At 42.0% G+C, this 10,636-nt stretch overlaps 1 protein-coding gene and 1 long non-coding RNA gene across 2 annotated transcripts; one reads left to right on the top strand and one right to left on the bottom strand.

Annotated features, from left to right (window-relative positions):
- On the top strand, positions 193 to 1,570 carry LOC109842760. The gene is made up of 2 exons (XR_002247378.1): positions 193 to 354; positions 1,150 to 1,570. It is a non-coding gene; the product is annotated as an uncharacterized LOC109842760 (long non-coding RNA).
- Positions 3,047 to 3,685, bottom strand: LOC109835525 (protein FAR-RED ELONGATED HYPOCOTYL 3-like). The gene has a single exon (XM_020403495.1). It carries the CDS (start codon positions 3,683 to 3,685, stop codon positions 3,047 to 3,049), a length of 639 nt encoding a protein of 212 aa, XP_020259084.1.

Genomic DNA, 10,636 nt, shown 5'->3' with positions numbered 1-10,636 from the left:
CCTCGTCGAACAACCTCCCTCCTCTCACCGTGATTTTGCCCGTCGACGACGCTCCCTCCTCCCTCCGTGATTTCTCCATCGAAAACCCTCCCTCCTCCCTCTGTCGACGCCAACGTCATAATTTAGCCCGTCGAAGACCCATTACTTCTTCCTCTCTCGACACCGAGGCCAACGCAACCTCGTCGAACAACCTCCCTCCTCTCACCGTGATTTTGCCCGTCGACGACGCTCCCTCCTCCCTCCGTGATTTCTCCATCGAAAACCCTCCCTCCTCCCTCTGTCGACGCCAACGTCATAATTTAGCCCGTCGAAGACCCATTACTTCTTCCTCTCTCGACACCGAGGCCAACGCAAGTAATAACTCGAACCCTCTCTCTCGATCTCTCCCTCAAGCCCTTTGATTCGATTGTGCTGAAATTGGTTTAATGGGTTTTTTTCTTTAATTGGTTCTGCTGAAATTGATATATTAGCCAAGCTAGTACCATTATCCATCCTGGTGACGTATTTTGGTTAATTGTGAAGGAAGAGTTCTTAAAATTAATCTGCAGCATGCTAGCAAGAGCAGGACAACACAATTAAGTTTGTTTTTGTACTTAGTTATATTGTCCCAAGTCATACTAAGAAGAGCATGCTTTACCACTGATATATGTCCCAAGTTTGTTTTTGAGCCAGTATAATTGTTTTTGTATTTTAGTTTGTGCTTCAAATATCATAAGCCTACTACACCTGAAAGCGATGCTCCATCCTTCTTCTTGCTTGTAATGCTGGTATGAGACCAACTTGTGAACATCGATGGGGTCGTATGCTCCAGAAAAAAAAAACCATTTACAAAAAAAAACATTTAAAAAATCATAAGCCAATGCATATATTGTTTGTTTCCTATAAAGAGCATAAAACTTGAAATCACTTTGGCATAGACATTCAGTAGATAGAACTGCATATAGTGTGGCTTTTACTTGAATTTCTGCCTCAAGTTAGTATTCCTTATTTGTCATATGGTCGCACCCTTATAGTATTAGCTTTTCTTTACAATATACTTTAGATTTGAATATACTTATTGCAGAACATCCTATCATGTGCCATTTTTTAATATACTTTAGACTTGAATATACTTTGTAAAACACAATTTTTCATGTTATCCATGGCAAGAAAGAGTTTCTATATTGTGAAGAGAGGTCGATGATGTGGCATTTTCGATAATTGGGAGGAATGCAAATCTCAAGTTGATAAATTCCCAAATACCTCCTACAAAGGGTTTGAAACGTACGAAGAGGCTTTGCTTGAATGGGAGAAGCACACCATCGCTCGTGATTCAGCATTCAGCTCAAGGCATGTCCAGACAGCAGTTCAATTTCAACAACAAATACTTCCGTCGGGGCATAATCTGGATGAGGACAAGGCAAAACTTAGGGAAACTGCTATTTCCTCCATTTAAGCTTTTGTATTAGGTTCGGTGTTTACAATATTAGTGTTTCTGGTATGTATTGTTGCCGTGTTTGTTGGTTCCTCCATTGCAAAAAACATGTGATGTGATTTGTGGATGATTCTTCTATGTGAGGATAAGCTTGTATAACTTGGGTCATTTTGTACTTAGTTTGAACTTAATTTTCACAATGTTTGAAGTCAGTTTGAACTCAAGTTTGTGTCTGAGGATATTATATGTTCTGTTAGAGTGACCGATATCTATTATGGCAACTGCAAATTGTGTATTGTTTTTTCCATTAACATACAGCTTATTCTTTGTGAATCTGTGACTTTAGGCCTAGTGGTCCATTATCTAAGACACTTCATGCCTAGTGGTCCATTATCTAAGACACTTCATGCCTAATGATAGTTGAACCTTCATGCCTAGTGGTCCATTATCTAAGACACTTCCTTCTTGGGTTTGCTATTGCTTTCAACTATGTACAGATCACATAGTACTCATAATGAACATGGCTGAACTATTGAAATGTAAACTACCATGACATTACCAAAGCCAGTCATTTTTGCTTGTGAATATATTGGGCTCACAAACCAATGAAGAGCTGTAGTTGTTGATGCACTGAGGAAAATCACCCGGATATTCAAACAAATGCAAGAAATGCAAGAAATGCAAGAAATAATCAGTCCTTCGAACAATATATAAAAAGCAACAAAGGTTAATGAACAAAAATTAGTCCTTCAAACACTACATAATCAGTAACAAATACAACTATATAGATATGCATACCAGTAACAAATACATCTATATAATCAGTCCTTCGAACACTACATAATCAGTTCTTCAAACACAAATGCAAGAAATAACAAAGTACAAGTTCAAGCATGAAATAGGAAAGCAACTATATAAAAAGCTAAGTAGATAAAATGCAGTCTTCAAGCACTAATCAGTCCTTCGAACAGAGACTTCTCAGCTACCATGGATTTTGATGTGCTCCTTCTTCATAATGCCCGCGTGCACAACAAATGGAACCAAAGTTTCAGTGCCCAATGAACCAAAAGAGGGAGGACTGATTCGTTTCCATAGCTTACTGAAGGACATAACAAAGGTTAATGAAAAAAACATACACACAAAACTGCAGCAACCTGGGGAAACTACAACCAAAATGCTCCTAAAATGATCCAAAATGTTCCCAAAAGGCTGTTACTTTTTCTATTCATGGAAAAATTCATAAGTTGTGCACAAAAAAGAAATCAATTGAATGACAAATAAATATTACAAGATGAATTCTCAAGTAACTTACCAATAACGGGCAACCGGTCTTATAGTGACCCAATTGTTGACAATTCCCACATTTTCGATGTTTTATATCCTTTTTCGATTGTGACTCTTCAATTCCTAACTTGTACCTGCTAGATCCTCTTGGACGATCCTTTGTTTTGACTGGGCCTCTAGGATCACGAATTAAAATTTCTTCACCATCTCTCAATACTACATTTGCATTTGAACTTAGTTGGCTTCCAATTTGAGAGTTTGCAATATGAATTTCATTAAGCTTTACTTCCTTCTCAACTGATATAGTGATATCTTGTAGCATTCTCTCCACCATAGAAATGGCATTTGCTAAACATGAAGCCATCTCAAGGGTAGCATTGATTCTGGCTTGAATTGCCCACAATCTAATAATATCGCACTGCTCCATGCTACCTTCATTGCTTCATCCATATCATTAAAAAATCTAATGTTTTTGTGCCTTGCATCAATTTTCCACCTTTGCAATATATAATTATCAGGAATAGCTGTCAACTGAAGAAGCCATATGATATGCAATATATGTCTACAAAGGAACCCATCGGTTTCAAAAAGTGCACAAGAGCATTTGACCATAAACCCGCTAGATTTGTCATATGTAACTTCTTCCCATTTATCTTTTTCTTCAGTAAAATCACTAACTATATAAATTGTTTTTGGCTCTTCCTTTAGCATTTCTTCATGAAAAAGTGATAACCCATTAGTAAGCTCATCTTGGAATATTTTGAAGATCCCCCTAGTATATAATTTGCTGACTTGCACATTAATTGGATGTCGAAGGCACATTGCAGGCACAATATTCAATGTCATAAAGTCTTCTCGAGATTCAGATGCACGGCGATTTGCTAAGGCTTTGTCATATTGGCATACAAAGTCCACAAGCCTAGTCTTTGTATTTACATAACCATCAAAAAATGAATTGATACTTTCACTCCTCTGACTAGTTGTCATTCCTGCCCAAAATATGTCTTTCAAATATGCATCTACCTAGTGTGCACGCAATCTGTACATCCTCGTCAGCCAACTATCTACACTCTCATCTATATTAAATTTCTCCTTCAAAATCTTCCAACGTTCCTCACATTGGTGAATAGTGCTAGCTCGGTACCACTTATCAAAATATGTAGAAATCTCATCTCCATATTGTGATTTCATTGGAAGTTGTTGCTCAGCAATATGTCTGCCAATATGCCAAGAACAAAAATGGTGTCAGGTATTAGGAAAAACTTGTTTGATAGCTCCTCCTATTTGTGCATCTTGATCGGTGATAATAGCTTTTGGTGCAACCCCATGCATGCATTTTAGCCATTAGGTGAACAACCAAATAAAGGTATCCTCTTGCTCATCTGCAAGTAACGCACAACCAAAGAGAATGGACTGTCGATGATGATTTACACCTGTGAATGGAGCAAACGGTAGGCTCAAATGATTGGTTTTATATGTGACGTCGAACACCACTACATCTCCAAAAGTTAAGTAAGATGATATTGATCTCCCATCAGCCCAAAACACGCTCCTCATAGTCCCCGACTGATCCAGCTCTATGGAAAAGTAAAATTCTGGATCGATTTCCTTCCTATCTTGAAAATTCTTTATGATGGATATACATCATTGCCAATGTTGTTCTTCCTCCTAGTTCTGATGTGATCAATACATTGTTGTGCAGTAATATATTCTTTATCAATACTCTTAGACACAACATTATACACTCGAGCAATAGTAGAAGGAGTCATTCCTTCTTCACTCAAATTCTTAATAATTCTCTTGCAAGTCTTCGATCGATGGCTTTGCCTGTGGGAATAATGATTAAACACTTTATCAGGGCTCGATAATAGATGGGTTGGGTGGTCTGCCTCAAACTTCGTAACAATCCATGTCTTGGAGGAAGTTAACTTAATCCTCATTCTTGCGGGACAATCCACTCTAGTATTTGGATGACGATTGACAAGTTTCCCATACTATCTCTTATCTGATAACCTTTTTCCCCCTGCCTTGTTGTAAACAAAAACTTGAGAAATAATTTCTCTTGTCTTTCTTGACTTATCAACAGTTTCCTTGCGGATTCTAAAACCCATTTTTTGCATAAGAATTATAATAGTTGTATGCCTCCTACAATGTAGCAAATTCTTTTCCCTCGTATGGCGCCTCTCCTATAAAAGTCATCTTATTTGGGCCTACAAGAGTTGTATACTGTTCGCGGGAAAAATTGCACTCATTGATGTCATTGCTTTCTCAAGTAATAGTTTTTCGATTACAAAAGATCCGGTCTTTTTATAAGATCCGGTTACAACAAAATCAAAAAGAAATAAAAATTACAACTTTCCTTTTATGTCGAACGAATCGCGAGATCCTGTTTTGCGGTCTCTCGCTTTTGTGGGTTCTTCGCCTACGCCGGGGTTAATCCGTGGACCACCGCGCGATCTTGATCCGGTCGGATCTACACGGTATAACGGGTACTATTTCACGAAGGAAATAATAGCCGGGGGTACTATTTCACCAAGGAAATAATAGCCTTCTCGGGATCAAAAACCAAGTTTTGATCTGGAGTATTACCGTGTGGATCTCAGATCTGATCTCTATCTCTCGAACTCCTGCCTTGTTTGACGTGGATGCTCGCCAAGAATCAGATCTGAAAATGTCCAAGTCTTTAAAGCTTTGGAAATCTGAAGGTGACTTCTCAATCCAGCAGTGTTTCGGCTCCAAAAGTTCCAACCACTCACAAATGAGCCATAGGGGTCTATTTATAGGCATTCAGAACCAGATCTGGGCTCAGATCTGGGCCCAGATCTGGGCTTAGCCCAGGTGGCTCGGCCACCGAGCCACCTAGAGGTGGCTCGGTTTCGACCGAGTCCTCCAGGTGTTTGGTTTTGCGCCCGTTTTCTGGTTTCGCGGTTTATCCGAGCTTTGTCGTTGATCTGAACTCTGATTTGGCAGTCCGGATCCTGATTTGGTAGTAAATCCGCCTTGGAGTTCGAGTACGAATCCGTCCTACGGTTGGATGACTCGTTGACTCACCGAACCGTTAGCTTGATTCCGCACGCAAGTGGATGTATTCCGTTGTTTGCGTGCGATTCGTTAACCTCATCGCCTCGTTAATCCGCTTCGTCGCGTGTCACTTGGCTTCGATGTGGTGGACTAACGCTCGTGTTTAGATACGTCACCCGATGGTTCGTTGGTTTGTCGAACCACCGTGCCGAGCTGTGCTAAGGGACCCATAGACAGTTTTATACGCCTACAGATACCCCCTCCAAAGTATTTCAGCCTCGTTCTTTTATAGAAGAGTCTGGAATAGTTTGGATATGATTGTCCCAACCTTCAGTCGGTGTAACGGGACCTTAGAATGGCTTCTGTTCTTGATTCCTTCAATCCTTCAGGCTATTCGGTGCTTTGTCGAATACTTACAAGGGTTCCGGTGCTGCATTTATTGTCTGACCGTTGTCGGAGTTTCGAACTTGAAGTCGATTCCTGATTTTCTGATCTTTAGCTCGTGTTTGTTGGTTCAACATAGAACTGAGCATCGATTGTTGGTGTTGAGTCTTTATTTGCGATGCGTTGTCCGGCGTAGTGTTGTTGAGTTATCCTTAAGAATATTTTTAGAAAAATATTCTCCAGAAACTTCTCAACCAAAAATAGGGAATAGTTTATACTCGTATACCTTATTGGAGTAGTTTTTCATTTCCGAATGAACTCAACCGGCCATCGGTAAATTTGAAGTCGTTTCGACACTCGGTTCAGCTCCAATTTGAATTTTGATGCAAATCTGGTTCAAACTGGTTCAGAACTGGTTCAGCCTGGTTCAGGACTGGTTCAATTTGGTCTGATCCGGTTCAGTTTGGTCTGGTCTGGGGTCATTGAGTTGACTTAGAACTAACTATCTCCGTCACATCGTGCTGACTCTGGGTTTCAGATCACTGTTCATTGACTTTTGGTCGCAACGCGTTGAATAGCGTTGACCTAGGGTTACGCGTTGACCGGTGTCGACCCTAGGGTTTCGAAAGTCGTACGTTGACTGTTTGATCGCAACGCATTTGATTAGCGTTGACCTAGGGTTACGCGTTGACCGGCATCGACCTAGGGTTTCGGATCGCTTTTCGTTGACACAGTTTATACTCGTACGTTTGCTGGAGTATACACAGTTTAGGCTCTTAAGGTATTGGAGCACGGTGGCCCCAAATATTGGGCTGCAAGACCAACTATTAAAGTTGTTTCATACGCAGATATGGATCTTATCCCAAAGTCGTTGGATGCTCAAGTCACGAGACCAACTAATGAAGTTGATGCGTCGATGACTTGCATTTATAGAATTTTTGGCAAATTCTCAGCCATCAACGGGTTTGATGAGCCTTTATAGAATTTTTGGCAAATTCTCAGCCATCAACGGGTTTGATGAGCCTTTACCGACTACCGTTTGAGCCGGGCTAGCATGCAGATTGTCTCTCAGCCATCAACGGGTTTGATGAGCCTTTACCGACTACCGTTTGAGCCGGGCTAGCATGCAGATTGTCTAAATCCTTTCCGCAAGTAACGTTGTGCTAAGAGAGTGAATTCTCTTAGACTCGTCGCTACGACTTCGAATACGTAGACTTCGCCATTGTTACGGGAATAGGCTACCCGGCGACACGTGTTAGGTGTTGACTTTAGGATTTTTGGCTAACCCCCAGCCTTCAACGGATTTGATTAGCCTTTACCGACTACCATTTGAGTGGGGTTAGCATGCGGATTGTCTAGATCTGTTCCGCATGTAACGTTGTGCTAAGAGAGTGAATTCTCTTAGACTCGTCGCTACGACTTCGAATACGTAGACTTCGCCATTGTTACGGGAATAGGCTACCCAGCAACGTGTATTAGACGCTGACTTATCCCTACTTAGGCTTCGGGATAGAATACCCCAGAATCGAACTCTGGTGTCTTTTTCTACGGAGAAAGACTAAACCGGCGACGCGTGTTAGGCGTCGGCATATCCTTTCTTTGGATTCAGGATCAAATTCCCCATTCGTGTAAGGCATGGATTTTGGTGTTATTAATAACAACCTGCCACAATGTCGAATATGTGGACGGGTGTTCTTTTTAACGGTTAAGAACTAACCGACAGCGTGGGTTAGGCGCAGACTTATCCCTACTTAGGTGTTAGGATAGGATACCCCAGAATCGAACTCTGGTGTCTTTTTCTACGGAGAAAGACTAAACCGGTAGCGCGTGTTAGGCGCAGACTTATCCCTGCTTAGGATTCGAGATAAACTTCCTAAGATGAGTCCTAGATTGATAAATTCTTGGAAAAAGTTAGCGTGGGAAAGGAAGAATTTTATATTCTATATCCCGGTCTTCTATTAGGGTGAAGGTGAACCCGAATACAAGGAAGAAAGAATTTTATATTCTATTCCTTGATTCTGGAAAGGAAGAATTTTATATTCTATTTCCAGCGCAAAAGAAACTAGAAGTGAGATCTCCACTCCGAGAATCGGACAGATTCGGATAATCCTAACTGTCGAAAGGTTGGATTACTGAATTAAAGGTGAATTCCTCATTTATCGAGAGTGAATTGTGGTTTTGGCCCTAACTATAGGATGGTTTGACCAAGCGGGAGTTTGAGGTGATCCTAACTATAGGAAGGTTTGATCACTCGATTTGAAAGTGGACCTCTCGTTCATTGGAGGAATCGAGAGGGGATTTTGGTTTTGGTCCTAACTGTAGGAAGGTTTGACCTGAAACCAAAGGGAGCACTCGATGAAGGGTTTTGACGTTAAGTAATCAGGACTTAACACGTCAAGCTTTGGAAATTGCCATGAATTGGCGGACAGAAAATTTAGTGGACCCACCGTCAATTGACTTGATCAGTGGGGGATTTTTGTGAGGAAAGATTAATCTGTCAAAAGGATCGAATCTCGTCTCAACAAGATAACTCATGAGAATTAATGAATTTGATGACAATAATGGAAAACATTCCGACAATTAGAGTTTAAATGTGGATGTTTTACTTATCACTTTTATAGTGATTGGGTTATCCCTAAGAATATCACTCGTGGTATTCTTTCGGGAACTTCCCGATATATGAATAATCCACCCCCAGCTTCCCTTGTGGAACTGGGTCCGACATTGTACTCAGTTACATGACCGGGTTATCCTTAAGAATATTACATATAAAAATTCTCCAGGAACTTCCCGTGAAAGAAATGAAACAGTTTAGACTCATATACATGAGCAGTTTAATCTCTTATACCGGTCGGAGGATTGAGAAGCAGTTTATACTCTTATACTTGTCGGAGTCTTAATTCGACTTAATTGAGGGATATAACGCCGGCTTCAACCAAGGTTTGGATGCTATTCTTGAGAGCAAAGCAATCCTTGGTGGGATGAAGGACCCTCCTGTGGTATGCACAGTACTTTGGATCCGTCGTGTTGTCAGCTTCCTCCTGATTTATGATAGGTGGTAGCTTGATCTTGTTACCTTCAAGGAGGGATTCGAAGATGGCTGGAACGTCTTCGTCCTTGAAAGAGTACTCTTTTTGGAGTCTCGGACCCGAAGTCTTTTGCTGCCTTCGAGATTGCTGTGACGCTTGATTAGCACCACCAGAAGCTGCAGGTGCCTTGCCCTTATTACGAGAGGCGAAGTTTGAGTTCAGCGGATTATCCGTCGGTTGGTTCCTCTCGGCCTTTTTCCTTCTAAGGAATCGCTCAGCCTGCTCCCCTCGGACCTTCAGATCCTTCCAAGTGTCAGACGGTGCTGTCCCCATTGCTTCCAATACGTCTAAGGACAGATTATTATGGCAGGTCTGGAGAATGAATTCCTCGGTGATCGGGTCCCGGCAATTCATCGCCTTGTTCCGGAACCTTTTGACGAAGGTATCAACCAATTCCCCGTCTTTTTGTTTCTCGTCAAGCAACGACCCGATGGATATCTCGCTGTCGTCATCGAAGAAGTTGGTGAGGAATTTAGTCTCCATGTCGTCCCAGCTATTCACATTTGCTAGCTTGAGGCGACGATACCAATCGAAGGCGGCTCCACGAAGAGTGCCAACGAAGGACCGTACCATCAGAGGCTCATTACCAGAGATAACACCCAGGTGCGATTTGAAGTAAATCAAATGCTGAGTAGGTGAACCCCTTGCTGGTTTGTCAGCGCTCGGATTTGCTGGTCATGAATTTCTCTCATATTCTGCATGGCCATCTGCATTTCGAACTTGAAGCTCTCTTGTTGTTTAGCCATGGCTTCTTCGAGCATCTTGGCCACTTGTTCCGCACTTATCATAAGTGACTCGCAGGGTTGTCCCTCACTGGATACCGTATTATCTGACGCAACTGCAGAGCCAGCATCCGATTCTTCATCTTCTGAAGGTAATCTTGTCTGAATCCTACCATAAGTTGCTCGTATGATGGCTCCGGACTGCAGACGGGTTACACGCCGGGGTACTTCTGGAATCGACTCGGGATTATCCTGTGTCGATGTCCCTTTGCTGGTCATATTCGTGGTGACCCTCGGAAATTCTCCATCCTCGACTACCGTTCTTCTTTGTCGAAAACGCCTAGGCCTTGGTTTTGGCATTTCGGTGCTGAGCCTTTCGAAAACCAAAATTCTTTCGGGGACCATCTTGATGCAGTTGCACTCAGACAATACTGCCCGAATGAGTTTGGAACAGGGGCATTGAGTTTCTAGTCCTCGAGGACTCCTCTTCTTGGTTTTTCTCATACTCCCATCACGATAGTACAACTCGTCGGCTTGATGGTCGGAGTAACCTATCGTGTGTTGGCACGATTTCTCAGGTATAACATCGTCATCATCAGACTACAATGTTTCCTTCTGAGGGCGAACTGCCTTCTTTGGGCTTTCAAGAGTCACGCGCCTCGAGACATGCCTTTTTGGGCGTGAGTTCTCAGCGGGCTCCTGGACTTCAATGCGCAAATTAG

This window comes from Asparagus officinalis, chromosome 1 (genome assembly GCF_001876935.1).
Source record: "Asparagus officinalis chromosome 1, Aspof.V1, whole genome shotgun sequence".
NCBI lineage: Eukaryota > Viridiplantae > Streptophyta > Magnoliopsida > Asparagales > Asparagaceae > Asparagus > Asparagus officinalis.
Note: the sequence above shows the minus strand (reverse complement) of the source record. Positions and strands in the feature narration are given on the sequence as shown.